The 21,278-nt window shown below is 42.7% G+C and overlaps 1 protein-coding gene across 3 annotated transcripts in view; it reads right to left on the bottom strand.

The window, feature by feature from the left end:
• Positions 1-21,278, bottom strand: part of kremen1 (kringle containing transmembrane protein 1) — a 225,732-nt gene that overhangs the window by 100,533 nt on the left and 103,921 nt on the right. For all 3 annotated transcript variants that reach the window (XM_072247519.1, XM_072247520.1, XM_072247518.1), the window contains one exon: positions 775-866. In XM_072247519.1, coding sequence (XP_072103620.1) covers positions 775-866 — 92 coding nt within the window. The remainder of the gene's footprint in view (positions 1-774; positions 867-21,278) is intronic.

Raw genomic sequence — 21,278 nt, 5'->3', positions numbered from 1 at the left:
AAAGGGTATAGTGAGAGGGACAGAGGGAGAAAAAGGAGAGAGAGAGAGAAAAAACTGATAATAATAATAATAAATAAATAAATAACGGATGGGGTACGAGGGGGAGGAGGGGCATTAATGGAAGTTAGAGAAGTCAATGTTCACGCCATCAGGTTGGAGGCTACCCAGACGGAATATAAGGTGGTGTTCCTCCAACCTGAGTGTGACTTCATCTTGACAGTAGAGGAGGCCATGGACAGACATATCAGAATGGGAATGGGATGTGGAATTAAAAAGTGTAGCCACTGGGAGATCTTGCTTTCTCTGGCAGACAGAGCGTAGGTGTTCAGTGAAAAGGTCTCCCAGCCTTCCTACATCCATCAGGTTCTTGAACCCACATGGACAACATAAAACTGAACAGGAAGAACCACCTTTTGCACGAGAATGAACTGTTTTCTATGTACTAATGTGCTGTTTTGCTCAGTTTCTTCTCCCTGTCTTGTATAATATACATATAATTTATGCTGTGTGTGTCACCTGAACCTACGTGCTTGTGATGCTGGTTTTCTTTGTACCTGTACCTCACCATACTGTGCACATGACAACGAGCTCGACTAGACTCGTGCAGGAAGAAGACATTAATGTACACTGCCCAACCTGCCCAGTGGATGGGCCTTCCCTGCTGGGGGAGCGGTGTGACCAGGTTGCCTCTGTGTCATTACACATGAACTGTTACACACATCATGGCCGCAGAGGTGCCCCAATCCCTGTCCCGCAAGCATGCCTCCTACTCACTGTGACATGTTGGTATGTCGCAGTATTTCCAGTACACGCTGTCTTCGTGCTCAGCAATGTAGCACCAGGGCCTCACATCATTGTCTGGGTTCCTAGAGAGGCAAGAAACTATCCATTAGGGAGCTCATCACCAGTCAGCCCTTGCCCTCCACACATTGTTACCAACTCTGTGACCTCTTCACGTAAAACAGTTTTGTGGGCTACCTTGTTGTTGAGTCAGTTGCTTTAGAAGGGCACTGGACAGTTCATTGTGTTCTTTCATGTACAATCGTGTTCAATTTATGGTTCTTTGCTTGCAAATGCCGCTCATATGCTGCTGTTGTGAGTAAGCTTTTCATTGCATTTGTGCATACACAAATGTCTGCATATGACAATAAACTCAATTTTCACTTTAATCGGGGACTCGAACCAGGCTGGAGGACATTTGGTCTCTATGCAGTGGATGCACTAATACACTTGCACTGCACAATTGCAGGAACTCATCAAGGTTGTTCCCCCCTCCCCCCCCACCCCCCGAGACTTCTACCAAAATAAAGGACAATGTTCAGTGTTGTTGTGAAATCACATCACCTGCAGACTCTCCTTTAGAACAGTTGCTGCCTTGACCGAATCATGGGCCACTCTTTGTTCCTTGTATAATAATGCAAATACTGGAATGTGTGGTTCTTTAAGGTTATTATAGCCAGGGGTGGTAATGGGGACAAGCTCCCACTACCTATTAAATGCTGTCAGTGACGTGCACCTCAAATAGTCTCTGACAACCCAGTCCAGCTCCTGGCCTTCACGTGTGGCTTAGTTACTAAGCCCGGAAGAACTATTTCTACTGACAGGAGAAGGGGCAAACGTATTGGCACCTTAAAACCAGTCATTTTGGCCAAATGGGGCTCCTTAGCCATGGCTGGCAGCTCATGTAGGAGAAGGAAAACTCTGATCTCAAACTTCTGGTGCCTTGCAGTTATACCACTCATGGGGAAGGCATCAGGAGTTAACTCTGAGGGGAAAATCCCTAAGACAGTCCTACATTGAGTTCAATACTGTCTGGCAATTCCTGTGACACTGCTGGTGCCAACCTGTATTGATCTCTGCCTTTCCTTTGGGTTCATGAGATGTGTAGAGTCGGGGAGCTTGCTACATGGGCAACAGCTTGCTCTCCATATCATACTGCCCTGGCTTGTGTATCTAGACAGCTTGGACACCACATCCATGGCCGACCTTGACCATGGGAGGCCTCAGGAATGTGTAAACTGATGCATTCTCCACATGGTAGAAATAGGTGGACACAAGAAAATTTGCAGATGCTGGAAATCCAAAGAAACACACCCAAAATGCTGAAGGAACTCAGCAGGCCAGGCAGCATCTATGGAGAGGAATAAAAAGTCATCATTTTGAGCCAAGACCTTTCATCAGAAAAAACAGGTGGCCTTGCCAGTATCATCACCAAGTGAAAATAGGAATTATCTAAACACGGTGTTTTTTTGTAGACTCAGTATGCACAAGAATATCTTTAACAAGGTTTCCATCTTGAGCTTTCAAACACAAACCCTATTTACTCAATTGCTTTCTCACAAAGGCAGTGCCTTCTGAAACCACAGCTTCTTTCTTTCAGAGCATATGGTTATGATCATTTCCATAGTTTCTGAGAGAGTAATTTTCCGTGTGAATTTTTATTTGATACTGGAACTTGACAGAATGATTGAGCACAATGGAAACCGGCCATCAAAAAGTGGGAGAAATTTCCCAAAGATATATAAGCCTTATTACAGAGGATACGACATGGGAACAGACTGCCCAATCTAGCAGATCCCTGGGCAAAGATTATCTCTTCCAACCGTGCCAGATCTAATCTCAAGTGCACACCCAGATTCCCTATAGATGTTGCTTCATGTCATTTGATTTCTTGGAATGATGTGTTACGAAGAGTGTAATAGAGTAGTAGATGCTTCCTCAGTCACTGAGGATATCTACTAGGGGTGATGTCTCAGGAAGATACATTCATTATTAAGGATTCCCAACCTTCTCATTGCCCTCTTCCCATTACTGTCATCAAGCAGAAAGCACAGGTGCCTGAAGACCCACACCTCAAGGTTCATCCACCAATTCTTCCCCACTGCCAACAGTTTCTTAAACCAACCTCAAAAACCCTAATTCTACCTCAGAATATATCTCCCTCAACTTACACTAATGTCATTGCATTTGGCTTTTGTTTATTTTTAATTTATATATTATCAAGGGTATGGAATTTATGTTTGCAACGTACTGTGCTGTTGTTGCACAAAGCACATGTTTATTGCATATGTGCTCTGGGTATGCATGCCAAAATTAATACATTAGTAATTGAAACCAGCAGCCATCTTGGACCAGTAATCGCCCATGAACACCAGTGAAATAAATGAAATGTTGCTAATGTTAATTGACAAAGGAGCGTTGACCAGACAATGAGATGAATTCTTTCCTCCTCTTAGTTCGGTGTGCGTGATCTTCAATAGACAACAAACCAAAACTCTGGTATTAGCACTATTGTAATCAACAGAAGTAAAAATCAATCAAGTTTCTATTGAAGAAAGCTGGAGCGCAATCTTTGTGTTATACTTGTTCATTAAGTGGGAAGGGCATGCTGAGAAATTATTTGATGTCTCTAAAGACACGATGAACCCAAGGAATGCTTTCACAAAGGCCTGCTGTTATGAAATTCAGTATGACACAAGGCTCAATGTGTTGTGCACTATTGAAAAGACTTTGCACACTCAAGGCCGTTCCTTCACAGATGCTCAAAAACATTTGCATAGTTCCAGGGCTGGAACTAGGGAGATCCAAAGAGGGACGATGTCTGAACGATGGAAGGTGGGGCGGGGATGCGTGGCATGTGTTGGGGACAGATCAGAAAATGGAAGGACGTAGCACTGGTCAAACAGTAGGGGACTTGCATCAAAGGTTAGCTGGCACAGATTCTAAAAAGCTGGGTTGATGGTAACAGGCAATGAGTGATAACTGGGATACTGTTAGTCAAAGTACTTGTTAAGAGGATGGTTAGAGGTATGCTTAGCAACTAGGTGTGAAGCTGGAAGCACTTTGGGTGATCAGAAGTGAGGTGAGGGTCAGGAAAGTTGTAGTATCTGGAAAGAAGGTAAACTTAACAATCTGGGTGAGACTGGCAGTGAGGAGGGGTAGGTTTCATAGCTGTGAGGGAAAAGTTGTAGTCTGAGGCTATCAGTATTCAGAAAAGAGAATTGTACCCCACTGGGAGGAGGAGGTGTTAAGCCAGATGAACATATTAGTAGGTAGGAAGTGGGGCAGGCTGGCAGATTAGTGACTGACTGTGTATCAAGTATGAATTGTAAATCCTTTTGAGAGACCTGGGATACTCTAGGTCAGAGAGGGGTGTTAAAAGAGAGACACATATGTTCTCATCTTAAAGAGAAACTCAGAACCGCTTTCAGTTAGCAGGAAAGCAGGCATCATGGTACAGTGGGTTCCGGTCAACTCTCAAAGTTGCGAAAAGGTCTGGGATGCTTTTTGTTTGTTTCTGACAGTTTGCTGCTTAATTAAGGCAGGAGACTGTGCCAAACAGTTTCTAACTAGTGTCAGACACATGCACCTGTGTGACCATTAAGCACTACACCGTGCTTGGAGCAAACAGTTTTTAAAATAACATCATTTGTGTGTGCTTGTGTTCAAAAAGCAATGATTTTTGTCACTGATAGCTGGTGATAAATAATCAGTAAGATCATTCAGAATCATTTTTCTCACTCCATTTTCAAGCATTCAGGCTTGGAGATGCCAGAAACGGCCGGGAGTGAAAATGAAACAATTTCACTACTTCAAAAATTAGAAACTACAAAGAATTTGAAGGTATTGACAATCATCGTAAATGTTACAATGAGAATGAAGATTAGGAGGATGCAATTGTTGATAGTATTGTATGAAGACAGTCTATTATCTACACTAGGTATATGTACTGATTTTGTTCATTTACAGTCAAACAAAAGAACACATCGTACTCTGGGTGGATTCCATTGATAACTATTAGGATCTGAAATGGTTTTATAGTTCTATAGTAGCATTGATAGTGTTCTAATTTATTCCGCATTCCATTTAAATACATAATTTGTTACTCAGTTCAATGGTAGTTTGTCTTTTTTATAGCTTTTTAACTATTTCCATGAAAATTCAGTTCATTGCATCAACTGCTTAATTGGGCCAAAATATACTGGTCCCAATGTGCCCCAGTTAACCAGAATTAACCAGTACTTGTAAAAGAGACCTGAAGATGCTGGAAATCTGATATTAAACAAGAAAATGCAAAGGATACTTGACGGGTTACCTGAGGAGGTAAAAACAGAATTCCAACAAAGAATCTGATCTGAACGGTTAACAGTGTTTCTCCCTCCACATACACTGACTAATCTACTGAGTATCCACAGAATTTCAAAGTAGTTTGCTTCTTTTGGCTTCATAAAGAATTTATTCAAAAGAATTTATAAAGAACAAAATGCTTTAAACACTTTGAGTTTCTGCAGAGTTAATATTCATTTTGAGAGGACTAGAAAATAAAAACAAGGATGCAATGCTGAGGCTTTATAAGGCATTGGTCAGACCACACTTGTAGTATTGTGAGCAATTTTAGGCCCCTTACCTGAGAAAGGATGTGCTGACATTAGAGAGGGTTCAGAGGAGGCTCATAGGAATGATTCCAGTAATAGAAGGTTAATGTACAGTATAAGAAGTGCATAATGCCTCTGGGCTTGTACCTGTTGGAGTTTAGAAGAATGAGGTGGGGGGATCTCACTGAAGCCTATAGAATATTGAAAAGCCTAGATAAAGTGGATGGGGAGAGGATGTTTCCAATAGTGGTGGAGACTAGGACCGGAAGGAACAGCCTCAGAATATAGGGGCGTCCCTTTAGAACAGAGATGAGGAGGTGAATCTGATTGCCAGAGATGGCTGTGAAGGCCAAGTCACTGGGTATATTGCAAGCGAAAGTTGACAGGTTCTTGATTAGTAGCAGCGTCAAAGGTTACGGGGAGTATGAGCTTGAGAAGGAAAATAAATCAGCCACGATTGAATGATGGAACAGATTAAATGGCCAAATGGCCTAATTCAGCTCCTGTGTCTTATGATCCTAATATTGTTAAGGGTGCTAAATGAATATAAGGTCTTTCTTTAAATTTTTCCCTCTTAATAAACATAACATTTTGCACTGGGGGGAAGCAAAACTGCTTTATTTTTTGCCACTGTGAAGGAAAGGAAGTGGACATGTTAGAGGGAGAGAGAAAGGGAGGATTTGTGGGGGCTGTACAGGGGGAGGAAACGCTTTTGAAAACATAGACTGCAGTTGGAAGGTCAAGATGAGGTGAGAAAATCAGCACCAGGTCTGGAGACTTCACTGGTGAAGGGGATGGTTCTGATGAAGCTAAGAAAAGTTTTCTGCATTACAGGCTGAGAATATTGCCTGCCAATTTGAGCCCAGTGCAAAAACAAGATAAGCTCAAATCATTCTCGAATAGAATAGATAAGTTGGCACATCAAATGCCTTTGAGATTACTTTCTGAAAACTACATTTACAAAGATTCTCCTTAAGTAAATGGTTTATCTGCCAGCACATAAATATTCAGTTATTAAACAATACCAATTCTTGGAACTGCTCCTTAATTAAACATTTTCAAACATGTAACTACATCACTGCTGATCCTGAAGCAGCAGGCCGCTTTGTTTCATCTGAAGTTGATATCAATATCAGTTTATGCGTCTAGAGACACCTGCTCCCTCACACAAACGAAATGCAAACACAATGTGGGCCTCAAAAAGTCCTGTCAAGCTGGACAAGCCACCCATCCTGATCTTACACACACCGGCAGATTGCTTTGAGCTCACCTTTTCAGTAGATGCCTTTCTATCTGTGATGGATTCGAGTTGGTCGGCATACCTGCACTTCGTGACCACTTTATTAGGTACCTGCTGTTCCTAATAATGTGGTCACTGAGTGTATGTTTGTGTTCACAGCAGGCCAGGCAGCATCTCTAGGAAGAGGTACAGTCGGCGTTTCAGGCCGAGACCCTTCATCAGGACTAACTGAAGGAAGAGTTAGTAAGAGACTTGAAAGTGGGAGGGGGAAGGGGAGATCCAAAATGATAGGAGAAGACAGGAGGGGGAGGGATGGAGCCAAGAGCTGGACAGGTGATTGGCAAAGGGGATATGAGAGGATCATGGGACAGGAGGCCCAGGGAGAAGGAAAGGTGGGGGGGGAACCCAGAGGATAGGCAAGGGGTATAGTCAGAGGGACAGCGGGAGAAAAAGGAGAGTGAGAGAAAGAATGTGTGTATAAAAATAAATAACGGATGGGGTACGAGGGGGAGGTGGGGCATTAGCAGAAGTTAGAGAAGTCAATGTTCATGCCATCAGGTTGGAGGCTACCCAGACGGAATATAAGGAGTTGTTCCTCCAACCTGAGTGTGGCTTCATCTTTACAGTAGAGGAGGCCGTGGATAGACGTGTCAGAATGGGAATGGGATGTGGAATTAAAATGTGTCGTGTCCGGTGCTCTTGATGTGGCCTTCTATATATTGGCGAGACCCGAAGCAGACTAGGAGACCGCTTTGCTGAACACCTACGCTCTGTCCGCCAGAGAAAGCAGGATCTCCCAGTGGCCACAGTCTCAGTTTTTTAATAACATTATTGACAAATGTCAAAGTTTCACTTCTAACCCCAATGAGATACCAGCAGGTGAATTAGAACTTAAGCAGATACAGTTACTCCGATTCCAATGTTCATTTGATAGAATTTCTAAGCTAGAACAAAGAGGTATGGTTTGTTGATTCCTGATCAGAGTGCCCACTGTTCATTTTTTAACAGGGGTCCTAGTTAGAAGACAGACAGCCGGACAAGCTCAGCTTCCTGATGTCTAGGAGACAGTGATAGCTTACACTGGAAGCCCAGGGGAAGATGAACTCCTATTGAAGGTGTGGGGATGTATTGAGTAGATCTGTAGAAAGCAGCTTGCAATAAATCGCCGCACACCAGCGCCATCTTGCAGAAATCCCCCACCCATCCTGGACATCCACTTTCCACCTTTCTTCCGTTGGGCAGAAGATAGAAATCCCAGGAAGCACATACCACTGGGCTGAAGGACAGATTCTACCCTGCTGATATAAGATTAACGAATGGTTTCCTAGTATGATAAGATGGACTTGTAACCTCAAAATCTATCTCGCTATGATCTTGCACTGCACTTTCTCTGTAGCTGTTTTACGCTTTATTCTGCATTCTGGTATGGTTTTACCTCAATGCACTTTGTAATGATTTGATCTATATGAACAGTGTGCAGGACAAGCTTTTCACCGAGCTACGTACAGGAGGCAATAATAACCAATTCCAATTCCATTTTCAATAAAGGTGGGTGAGGTGGATGAGTTGAGTGCATGGAATGACCACAGGGCCAGGGTGTGACTGCTGCCCAAGAAGATGTTGTTAGTGTGTTTTGTTCACATTAGGAAGGATTTTGCGATTATGGTGTCCCTGAGTTACAAGGAGTGGGTTGGTCATATATAGCTACAAGTGGGCTCAATTTCAGGTCGACCTTCACTAATCCAACTACCTGTAATCTGTTTCTTTCAATAATCCGGCACTGATTATGCTTAATGTGATCCTTCTGGAATTCAGCATTTTCACTAATCCGGCACTCTTCAGGTCCCAGTGGTGCCGGATTTAGTGAAGGTCAACCTGTACTGGGTGGCTCCGACACCTCTCCAGTGGAAGAAAGGGACTCCTTTAGCACTAGGCGTTGGAGGAGTTACTTCAGTGTCTCCTAACCCAGAAGCAATGCTGCAAATGTATTTACCTTTCCAGGCAGCCATCTTTGATTTCCAAGCACCTACAGTGTGGGCAACCCAGCCAAACAAGGCTGCAACCCATCTGAGGTAAAACCTAAGGCATACAAACACTTCAAAATATTTTGAGTAACAGCCCAACTCTCACAGGAGGATTGACTGGCTGTGCCCTATCCCATCTCTATTTGCACCCTGGCCCTGAAAAAACACTGTTTCATTTAACTGAATACAACTGTATGATTGAATGGCAATTGGACTTGAACCTTGGTTTGAATTTGATTTGTTTTTCACTCAGTGTGATCCAAAGTTGCCCATTTTGTGGGGTTAAAATTTCCCCCTTTTGGACAAATGATTAAGAAATTTAACTAATTTATACAATAGTAGTGCTGTCCCTTGTAGTATAGTTAATATTTCAGTAATATTTGAGTAACATTGTAAATAGATTGTTTGATTAAGCATTCTTGATTTACATAAACATGAGACACTGGAAATCCTAGCAGCACACACAAAATTTTGAAGGAACTCAGCAGGTCAGGCAGCATCCATGGAAAAGTGTACAGTCAACGCTTCGGGCCAGAATGTTGACTGTACTCTCTTCCATAGATGCTGCCTGGCCTGCTGAGTTCCTTCAAAATTTTGTGTGTGTTTCTTTATTTACATAATTCATTATGGGTTATGCCTAGGAAATATGTGAATGACATACATCATTTTCATAAGATCATAAGACCATAAGATATAGGAGAAGAATTAGGCCAATTGGCTCATTGAGTCTGCTCCACCATTTCATCATGGCTGATCCATTTTTCCTCTCAGCCCCAATCTCCTGTCTTCTCCCCGTATCCCTTCATGCCCTGACTAATCAAGAACCTATCACCCTCTGCCTTAAATAGACCCAATGACTTGGCCTCCACAGCCGCCTGTGGCAATGAATTCCGCCATGTCGTATGTGAGCATCTTACTAAAAAAGAGATTTTTAAAAACTTAGACAATATCCTGGGTCCTGTGTTGTTTTTTCAATTAGTTTCTGGAGTTACAAAACATAACATCCCTCATTGAGATATTTCCCAAAACACAGGAGGACACAGGTTCTTTTGAGAGTAATGTTAAGAATCAAGGCCCCTCAGAAGGTTCATTCATTGGCATGTCTTTACAGCCTCACATCAGCATCCCCAGCTTTATCTGCAATTTCCTTTGAGGCAAGTTGATCTAATTCTAATGAAGGATGACTCCATACCCCCATGAGCTCAGTGAAGTACGAGGTTATCTCACTGACGGAAGAATTTAGGACTAGCTGTCTCATGAAGTCTTTACACCTTACACCCAGATGGAACATGTGTGCGGAGTGCACAGAAGGTTACTCAGCTCCCACGACCTACCATTTCCAGTTGCTGGCTTGCTATTAAGTTTTCCAGCTTAATTGCTGGTGTCTGTCTATTTAAAAGCAGGATGTTTGCGCTTAAATGATGCACAATACTTTGCCAATGCAACCTTAATCTCCAGCTGTAACAAATAGTTAAGAATGGGGCAGAATTAAATGTAACACATCACACAATGAATGGTTGCATTAAAACCAAGGCAACATTGAGAAACGCAAAGAGGCACCAGCATTGTGAAGAAAACTCCTGTGGTGAAAAACAGTGCACATCTTTGGCTAGGCACAGAAAAATGATCATTAATATTTTATACTATCATTTTCTTTATTGCATCCATGTATAGGCAGGAAATAATTCACTTTATAGGTCTGTAGTTCATAGCTGCATTTTTTTCTCCTTTCAGAGCTTCTCCTTTACTGAGCAGAGGCTCCTAGGGATAAGGTTGCACAAGTGCCCGAGGTTGATCTGTAAGTCTGTCAGATGTGAAGAAGCCTGCTATTGTGCCCGAGTACTTGGACACATTTGAGCTGATTTGTAAAGGGGAAGTGGTGCCTGACTAATTTAGTTGACGTTTTATGTGGAAGTCATCGGCAGGGTGGAGAAGGGGCAGGTGTGGTTTTCTAGAAGATAAATACATTTCCATAGGGCTTTTGATAAGGTTCCACAAAAGAGATTATCAAAAAAGAAATTAGAGACTTCCTTATAACAAGGGATATAGGAGACAAAGAGCAGGAATAAACACTGCACATACTCGATTGACAAAACATGAAGAGTCGTTTCCCCTAAGCAGCTGAACCGCGGCCTCAGTTATTGAGTTATAGAGACACAACATGGAAGGAGAACTTTCGGTTCATCAAGTCTGTGTTGACCCACCCAACTACCTTAAACTGATGTTAATATCACATTTTTATACTCTCCACATTTTCTTCAATTCCCCAGGGATTCCACCACTGGCCTACAACATTTACTGCGGACAGTTGACCTAGCAACCTATCTCCAGGTGGTGCAAGGAAACTGGACCGTGTGGTCACAACAGGAACATCCAAATTCCACGCGGGAGATACCCAGTGTCAGGTTGAACCCAGGACGCTGGTGCTCTGATAAAATGGCCACCAGGCCATCTTCTTCATTTATCCATCAAAGGTCCAGATGAAGAAACAGCGTTGAAACCCTCAGGTCACATTAAAGTGGGACCAGAGAGTGACCAGGACGCAGGGTTCACCGGTGAGAAGTGTAAGGATCAGCTGCTTCAGATCCAGAAAATGATAAAGGAGATACTCCAGATGACGAGAATCAGGAGAGCACGGGAGGAGTCACGGGTGTCCAAGGTAGGTGTGTAAATCAATGATCAGATTCAAACAAAATGTTTAAAAAATTGAATGGAAATCGGTCTCTTATGTCAGAGTTGGAACAGAACACAATGGCAAGATTCAGTGAAAAATATGACTAGAAACAACAGGCTGGAAATTTATTGGCACAAAAGTGAAAAATACAATGCAGTGCAGCTGAGAATCAGGCCGGCACACTTTCTTTCCTGTATGACTGAACGCCAATTTGGAAATTCTACCTGTAAATGAGAGATCAACCTTTCGTGATAACCTGGGTGACTGACAATAAAATAGCAAGGAAGTTTGTGGTTTTCAGGTCCTGCTGAAGGGTCTTGGCCAGAAACATCGACTGTGCTCTTTTCCATAGATGCTGCCTGGCCTGCTGAGTTCCTCCAGCACTTTGTGTGTGTTGTTTGGATTTCCAGCATCTGCAGATTTTCTCTTGTTTGTGAAGAAAATTTGGGAACAGTTTGGGTGGTTTTCAAACTAAATCACAGGCAAGAATTTTCTTGATATGTTTCCCATAAGCACTGCCCCCAAAGTTTGCTGCTGCCATGTTACTGCCCTATTGACTGCTGGGAAGTGAGTCAAATCTTAAAGACTCACACACAGCATCAGAAAAGGCTGTCATGGAGGTAAGGAAAATTGAAGGGGCATGATTCTTTCCAATGTGTCTGGGCAACCTCCCAGACAGTGGGCTAAACCCCCAATTGACACCATGCCACAAAAGGCCTTAAATGCTTGGAAGGCATGGGGATACTGAGATGGCATCTTACACTTAGGTACACAATACAGAGATTTTCTCCTTTTTTACTGTTATTTAAGGTTGTACCTTTCACAGCCGCTCTCTAAAGAAGTGATAACTACAAACTGGATCACAAACAAGAGAAAATCTGCAAACGCTTGAAATCCAACCAACACAACTGCATTTTGTGTGTGTTGACTGCAAACTGGATGATATCATTGGCTGTGCACTGGACATCGGGCAAACACTGAATATACGAAAATACATCTAACAACCAGTTTAGCAACCAGTTTTGCTCTGCTGAAAAGCTCCGCTAATTAACATTGACAGCGGTATAACACACATTTCTCTGCGGTGAGATTTTCAGTGGTCTTAAACACAACAGTCCTTTATCACAGAAGAACCAACTTTTACTGACACAACTTCTTCTGAAGTTATACTTTTTGAACAACCAATAGTCAAGTGGTAATCTTCACCCAGCCTGAGGTCTGGGATCTCCTGCAGGTCTTCAGGGATGCATTGACAGCTTTCCCCTTGGAGGTCCAGGTCATGGTCCCTCTCAGCTTCCCAGCGTCTGAACTATTCCAGGCTGCCACTGCTCCTAGTCACACCTCGAATTATCTGCCACTCACTCCTGTCCTAGGAACGCCACTCAAATTCCTGACTGAAGGAGGCAATATTCAGGGGCACATTGAGTGGGCAGGGGCACTTACCTGCCAAGTGAATGCATTCAGAGTCTGCACCCATGTCCACGACCTCCCTGAAAGTTGCCTGGAGTAGCAAGTTATAGCCCTGGAAACCTTCTGTGGAACACAAAGAACTTGCCCTAAGCAATGTCTTCACTAAATTGTCCAGGTCGTCCCATCTAACTGCCTTACATCACTACACCATTCGTTCATTCAATGGACACACACCTAAATAGCTGGAAGAAGTGCTTTCCTTATATAGTCATATGTGTCTTTCAGAGCTGGTGGCAGAGATCACACATGCTGACACCTGCAAGAACTTGCGACGAACCTGCAGGGGAGAGCCCACTGAGACCGACTGTCAGTTTCAGTGCTGCGTTGAATTGAATTGAATTGACTCTATTACCTACATCCTTCATATACATGAGGAGTAAAAATCTTTACGTCATGTCTCCGCCTAAATGTGCAACGTGCAACTATAGTAGTTTATAATAAATATTATGTACAACAGGATAGTCAATATAACATAGAAATACAGTTGTGTCAGCATGAATTAAGCAGTCTGATGGCCTGGTGGAAGAAGCTGTCCCGGAGCCTGTTGGTCCTGGCTTTTATGCTGCGGTACCATTTCCTGGATGGTAGCAGCTGGAACGGTTTGCGCTTGGGGTGACTCAGGTCCCCGATGATCCTTCAGGCCCTTTTTACACACCTGTCTTTGTAAATGTCCTGAAAGTCAGAAGTTCGTAACTGCAGATGTGCTGGGCTGTCTGCATCACTCTCTGCAGAGACCTGTGATTGAGGGAGGTAGGGTTCCCATACCAGGCAGTGATGCAGCCAGTCAGGATGCTCTCAATCGTGCCCCTATAGAAAGTTCTTCGGATTTGGGTAGCCATACCAAGTTTCTTCAACTGTCTGAGATGAAAGAGGTGCTGTTGTGCCTTTTTCACCACACAGCCGGACTACGTGAGATCCTCAGTGATGTTTATGCCGAGGAACTTAAAGCTGTTCACCCTCTCAACCCCAGATCCATTGATGTCTATAGGGGTTAGCCTGTCTCCATTCCTCCTGTAATCCACAACCAGGTCCTTTGTTTTTGCGACATTGAGGGAGAGGTTGTTTTCCTGACACCACTGTGTCAGAGAGATGACTTCTTCCCTGTAGGCTGCCTCATTAATATTTGAGATTAGGCCAATCAGTGTAGTGTCATCAGCAAATTTAATTAGCAGCTTAGAGCTGTGGGTGACGACACAGTCGTGGGTATATAGAGAGTAAAGGAGAGGGCTTAGTACACAGCCCTGAGGGGCACCTGTGTTGAGGGTCAAAAGGACAGAGGTGAGGGAGCCCACTCTTACCACCTGCTGGCGATCTGACAGGAAGTCTAGGATGGCACTGCACAAGGCAGGATGAAGGCCAAGGTCTCTAAACTTCTTGTCGAGCCTGGAGGGAGTTATGGTGTTGAATACTGAACTGTAGTCCAAGAACAGCATTCTCACATAAGCATCCCTCTTCTCCAGATGTGTAAGGACGGTTTGTAGAGCCATGGATACTGCGTTGTCTGTTGATCGGTTGTGTCGGTATTGTAGAGACCACCTACAATTCGCATTGCACAGGGAAACCCAGCTTCGATCTTCTGCGAGCCTTGCATTTAACTTTCTCAGCCTTTGTGTAACTTCTATAAACAGTGTCAGGGAGGCCTGCACGACTTTTAATAGTAAATAGAAGGTGTAAAGAAATTTCTTGACCAAAGTGTTCAGAATAGATAGGAAGGGGAGGAAAGGAAGTAGGATGGTAATAGTGACTGAGAATAATCTGGGAGAAATGATGTCCTGGTACAAACAAGGTCAGATTCTGGTTAGGGTCGAGAAAAACAGATGCGTCCTCACAATGCTGAAGTTATTCTAAAGATCGTGAGTTAATAGGAAAGAAACAAAAAAAAGTTCAGAGAAATTTAAGAGATGCACAGAACTACAAAGTTCAAAGTTCAAACTAAATTTAGGATTAAAGTATGTATATGTCACTATATATATAGATGTGTATGACACACATCTTGACTATATATATACATCTTGACATTCATTTTTGCGGGCTTCAGTAGAACAAGGAAATACAACAGAATCAATGGAAAACTACAAGTAGAGAAAAAAGTAATAAATACATACATACATACATACATACATACATACATACATACATACTGAGAATGTAGAGTCCTTTGAAAGTGAGTGCATAGGTTGTGTTCAGTGTTGAGATGAGTGAAATTATCCACACCAGTTCAGGAGCCTGATGGATGTAGGGTAATAACTGTTCCTGAACCTTGTGGTGTGGGACCCAAGGCTCTCGTACCCCCTTGTCAATGGCAGCAGTGGAAAGAGAGCATGATGAAAGTAATGATAAATAGAAATTAAATTATCCCTTTACCTGCTTGAATAGTTGTAATCTTAGAGGCAAAGGAAAAACTACTTTCAGTTTTGTGCATCAGCGCCTCCTTTCCCAGCACAATCCCGGCCAAATGAAGAAGCAAATATTGCAATCCAGGTATTGAAGCAGCCCAAGGAGAGTGGGTAAACACGACAGAACTATGTTCATAGCATCCTTGAATTAGACTCGCATTGTGAAATGCAAATGGCCGGTAAGATAGAAGTAGTCACCTGTAGAAGGGCCAACTTTAGTGAAATGAGAACAGATCTGGCCCTGATTGAAGATTTACGCAGAAGTGTAGATATAGATAGCCATTTGAGAAGGTTTGGCTCTATTACAGTGCCAAGGAATCTGTAGATTCACCGTGTCATGCTACATGTACTTTCCAGTTATCAATCATCTATCTACACTAAACCTCATCTGCTTTCCTCACATTCTCATCAACACCACAGATTCTACCTACATCAAACGGGACATTTATTAATCTGCCAATTTGCATGCCTTTGGCATGTGGGAGGAAATCAGAGTCACAAAGAGAACAAGCAAACTCAGGATAGGCAACACTGGAGATCAGAACTGAACCTAGACCACCAGAAATGCAAGGCAGCAGCTCCATCGGTTAGTCCATTTTATAGTCCAGGATACCAATTTTTCACTTAAAGCTAGAGGCCACAGATGGTCAAAAAGATAAAATATCAAACAAAGGAAAAGGGACGCGTGATTGATATCAATGAGACATGAAAACCAGGGCAATTCGACAAAAGCAGAGAGAAGGAGAAGGAGGGGGAGAGGGAGTGAGGGAGAGGGAGAGAGGGAGGGGAGAGGGGAGGGGAGAAGGAGGGAGAGAGGGGGGAGAGGGAGGGAGAGGGGGGTGAGAGGGAGGGGAGGGGAGAGGGGGAACAGAGAGGGAGGGAGGAGGAGGGGAGAGGGGGAACAGAGAGGGAGAGAGGGAGGGGGAGAGGGAGAGGGGTGGGGGAGAGGGAGAGGGGTGTGGGAGAAGGAGGGGAGAGAGGAGGGGAGAGGGAGGGGGAGGGCGGGAGAGAGAGAGAAAAAAGACTATTAGCAGGCATAAAAGTGAAATTAATATCTATGTGGGGAAACTGCTGGAGTCAGTTATCAAAGATGTGATAACAGCACATTTGGAAAGCGGTGAAATCATCGGACAAAGTCAGCATGGATTTCTGAAAGGAAAATCATGTCTGACGAATCTCATAGAATTTTTTGAGGATGTAACTAGTAGAGTGGATAGGGGAGAACCAGTGGATGTGGTATATTTGGATTTTCAAAAGGCTTTTGACAAGGTCCCACACAGGAGATTAGTGTGTAAACTTAAAGCACACGGTATTGGGGGTAAGGTATTGATGTGGATAGAGAATTGGTTAGCAGACAGGAAGCAAAGAGTGGGAATAAATGGGACCTTTTCAGAATGGCAGGCAGTGACTAGTGGGGTACCGCAAGGCTCAGTGCTGGGACCCCAGTTGTTTACAAATATATTAATGACTTGGATGAGGGAATTAAATGCAGCATCTCCAAGTTTGCGGATGACACAAAGCTGGGCGGCAGTGTTAGCTGTGAGGAGGATGCTAAGAGGATGCAGGGTGACTTGGATAGGTTGGGTGAGTGGGCAAATTCATGGCAGATGCAATTTAATGTGGATAAATGTGAAGTTATCCACTTTGGTGGCAAAAATAGGAAAACAGATTATTATCTGAATGGTGGCCGATTAGGAAAAGGGGAGGTGCAACGAGACCTGGGTGTCATTATACACCAGTCATTGAAAGTGGGCATGCAGGTACAGCAGGCGGTGAAAAAGGCGAATAGTATGCTGGCATTTATAGCGAGAGGATTCGAGTACAGGAGCAGGGAGGTACTACTGCAGTTGTACACGGCCTTGGTGAGACCACACCTGGAGTATTGTGTGCAGTTTTGGTCCCCTAATCTGAGGAAAGACATTCTTGCCATAGAGGGAGTACAAAGAAGGTTCACCAGATTGATTCCTGGAATGGCAGGACTTTCATATGAAGAAAGGCTGGATGAACTAGGCTTGTACTCGTTGGAATTTAGAAGATTGAGGAGGGATCTGATTGAAACATATAAAATCCTAAAGGGATTGGACAGGCTAGATGCAGGAAGATTGTTCCCGATGTTGGGGAAGTCCAGAACGAGGGGTCACAGTTTGAGGATAAGGGGGAAGCCTTTTAGGACTGAGATGAGGAAAAACTTCTTCACACAGAGAGTGGTGAATCTGTGGAATTCTCTGCCACAGGAAACAGTTGAGGCCAGTTCATTGGCTATATTTAAGAGGGAGTTAGATATGGCCCTTGTGGCTACGGGGATCAGGGGGTATGGAGGGAAGGCTGGTGCAGGGTTCTGAGTTGGATGATCAGCCATGATCATAATAAATGGCGGTGCAGGCTCGAAGGGCCGAATGGCCTACTCCTGCACCTATTTTCTAAGTTTCTATTAAGATCTATCTATCTGATGAAGAGAGAGAGCAAGGCCAAGGTAAAAAAAGAATTAGCTTCAAGCTGTTATTTTGGTGCCTCAGCAAAGAAAGATGTAGTTGTGACACCAGAGGAGTGAAAAGACCAGTTAGTTAAATCATCTGGTTTGAATAACTACCTGATGAAGGGTCTTGGCCTGAAAGGTCTGCTGTTCCTTTCCCTCCATAGATTCCACCTGACCACTGGATCACCCAATCCTGGAGTTTATGTGTGTTATCGAATAGACCACATGTTTGGTTGCCAAGGGAAGTAAGGGTGAAAACTGTAGATATTAGCCATAATCTACCAAACATTGCAGATATTGGGCTGGTGTCTGAGAACTGAAGAACTGCAAATATTACATTCTTTCAAAAGAGGGTGTGAGTATAAACCGAGCAACCACAGACCGACAGTGGTGAGGAAACCTTTAGAAATGATAATGAGCAGAAGAAGTACTTTGGAAAAGTGAGGATGATTGGGGAAATACAACATAGAGTTAATAAAGGCAGATCATATCCAACTAATAAAAGTTTCTTTATGAAGTAATAGAGAAAGTCACTGAGGGAAGTGCAGTTGAATATGTAATTACAAAACACGATGCTGTCTAATAGGCTTTTCATTGAGATTGAAGTCCATGCAATAAACAAGACTATAGCAGTAAGACGGGAAAATTGAGTAAGTGACAGGACCAGACAGTAGTAATGAACAGTTACTCTTCAGACAGGAGGGTGAGGTGCTTTGAACTTCCTGAAGGATAGCTGCCAGATCCGAGGAGTTGACATCCGGGGAAGATCAGATATGATCATTTTGAATGGTAGAGCAGACTTAAGGGACCGAGTGGTCTATTTCTGCTCCTATTTTCTTGTGTCCTTGTGCACTAAAAACACTGCTTTCTTTAATGTACATTAATGACTTAGTCTTTTAGAATTGAACTGAGTTGACATTATTTCTTACATCCTTCACATACATGAGGAGTAAAAGCCTTTATGTTATGTCTCCGTCTAAATGTGCAATCACAGTAATTTATCATAATTTATAATAAATACGATAGTCAATGTAACATAGAAATACACACAAATCAGCATGAGTTCTGTTGTATATAGATCTCTATGTCCTTCATGGAGAGGGTGGATGCGGGTAGAGAACTGTGAGGAGCACAGTAATAGGAGGATATGGAAACTGGAAGTGGAATTGGTTTATTATTGTCACAGGTACTGAAGTACAGTGAAAAGCTTATCTTGCCATCTGTTCATACAGATTAATTCACTAAACAGACTATCAAGGTAATAAAAGGTAAAACAATAACAGGGTGCAGTATAAAGTGAAGCCTGCAGGAAAAGTGCAGTTCAGGTAGCCAATAAAGTATAAAGTCATGCTGAGGTAGATTATGAGGTCAAGAGTCTATCTTGTTGTACTACGAACTATTCAATAGTCTTGTGGCAGCTATAGAGAGGCTGTCGGCAGATGATGGAATGACACTTAAAACAGCAAAACACAAAGTACTACACTTCAATTAGAAGAATGATGAGAGGCAGAGGAAACAAATTTAAACTGCATACAGGATCAGAGAAACCTGGGATCCAATCTCACAATTTTTTGAGGACAGCTGTGTCACATGTGAAATTGGTTAAAAAAAGAAGCGTGGGGTAGTGGATTTTTTAAAATGCATATAAAAGCAAGTTAGTCAATGAATACATTTAAAAACTGGTTTCATCATAATTGGAGAATTGTACCTAGTTCTGCAACCACATTTTAGGAATACTGTAACGTGATTGCCTCAGAGAAGGTGCTGAAGAGATCTAGTAGAGGTGACTTCAGTTATATAGACAAGTCAAGCCTGATCTCTTGGGGACAAAGGGGTTGAGAGTCATCTTGAAAATGATTAAATGGATAAAAATAGAATACAACGGAAGATGCAAAACTAAGTGGCAATATAGTGATCCAGAAACCTGGATAATCTTATAGTTCAAAGTTCAAGGTAAATTTATTATCAAAGTTTATACTGTATATGTCACCATATACTAGCTGGAGATTTATTTTCCTTCAGGTATTCACAGTAGACACAAGGAAACACAATAGAAACAATGAAAAAAAAGCACACAACAAAGACGGGCAAACATCCAAATGTGCTAATACAAAATACCAAACAAAATAATAATAATAATAATAAATAACTCAGCAATAAACATAGAGAACAAAAGTTGAAACCACCTTGAAATTCAGTTCGTAAGTTGTAGATCAGTTCAGTGTTGGGGGTCAGTGAAGTTGAATTATCTCCTTTGGTTCAAGAGCCTGATGGTGAGGGGTAATAACTGTTCCAGAACCTGGTGGTGTGGGTCCTGAGACTCCTGTACCTCCTTCCTGATGGCAATAGTGAGATAGCCTGGATGGCGGGGTTTATGATGACGGATGCTGCTTTGCTGTGACAGAGCTCCTTGTAGATGTGCTCAATGGTGGGGAGGGCTTTACCTGTGACGGACCGGGCTGTATCCACTACTTTTAGTAGATTTTTCCATACAAGCTCATTGGTGCTTCCACACCAGGCTGTAATGTACCCAGTCTGCAATCTCCATTAAAGGACCGTATGTGTGTGGTGGGACGGAGGAACCGGGATTGTTCGGCGGTGTCCTGCTGAGCATTGTGGGTATGACACTTGTGGGCTGTGCCCAACACACCCTCCAGTGTGTTGGTTGTTAATGACAATTTGACTGTATGCTTCGATGTACACATGACAAATAAATTGAATCTCGAATTAGCAGTCCAGCAACCTGGATTTAAATCTCATCCAGTCAGTAGGGTTAAAATTTAGTTACTAGGATGAACTTAAAAGAAGAACTTAAAGACAATAACTAAATAGCCAGATGGTTGTAAAATCTCATTTGATTCATAATGGGGAGAGGATCTCCAAAATTCTTACTACAAATGGTCTATATGGGACCCCAGAATCATTAATGTGGTTGACTCTTAAGTGCCCTCCAAAATAACCACTCAATTCAAGGGCAATTAGGAGCAATTAGAAACTGATCCTTCCAGTGATCCTTAGGTGTTGGGAAGGGAGAAAGTAAAATATCAAATGAATCAGAAAGGACATTAGGTAAAACTTTTTTTTTATGCGGCAGGTAGAGGGGTCTGGGAAGCAATTCCGGGGTAGGTAGTGGGAATAGAATTAGATGTAATATCTAAATCTGAACAGGATTAGTACTTGAAAAGAAAGAATTTTCAGAGGTGTAGAGCGCTGCTTCGGTAACCAATAATGCTTCAATAGGCTACTTGGTGTGGACTCACGTTCAAGGACACTGTGGCTCATGTTCTGAGTGTTATTTGTTCACTTTCTTATTGTTTGCATGATTTGTTCATTTTTCCCAAGCATCGAACGTTTGACCGTCTTTGTTGTGTGGGGTGTTTTCTCATGGATTCTTTTGTTTTTCTTTGTTTAGTGGCTGCCTGCAAGAAGACGAATCTCAAGGTTGTGTGTGGTATACATACATTGGTAATAAATGTACCTTGAACTTCAACTTTGAAGTTGCTCTTAGGTAGACCTCTTATGGAGTGTTGTGTTCAGTCAGGCACAATTTCTCAGAAAGAATACACTGACCTCAGAAACGTCCAAAGAAAATAAAATGTGGGCAAGGCAATCTGTTGCAGTAA

The sequence above is a fragment of the Mobula birostris genome, chromosome 31 (assembly GCF_030028105.1).
Source record: "Mobula birostris isolate sMobBir1 chromosome 31, sMobBir1.hap1, whole genome shotgun sequence".
Classification (NCBI taxonomy): domain Eukaryota; kingdom Metazoa; phylum Chordata; class Chondrichthyes; order Myliobatiformes; family Myliobatidae; genus Mobula; species Mobula birostris.
Note: the sequence above shows the minus strand (reverse complement) of the source record. Positions and strands in the feature narration are given on the sequence as shown.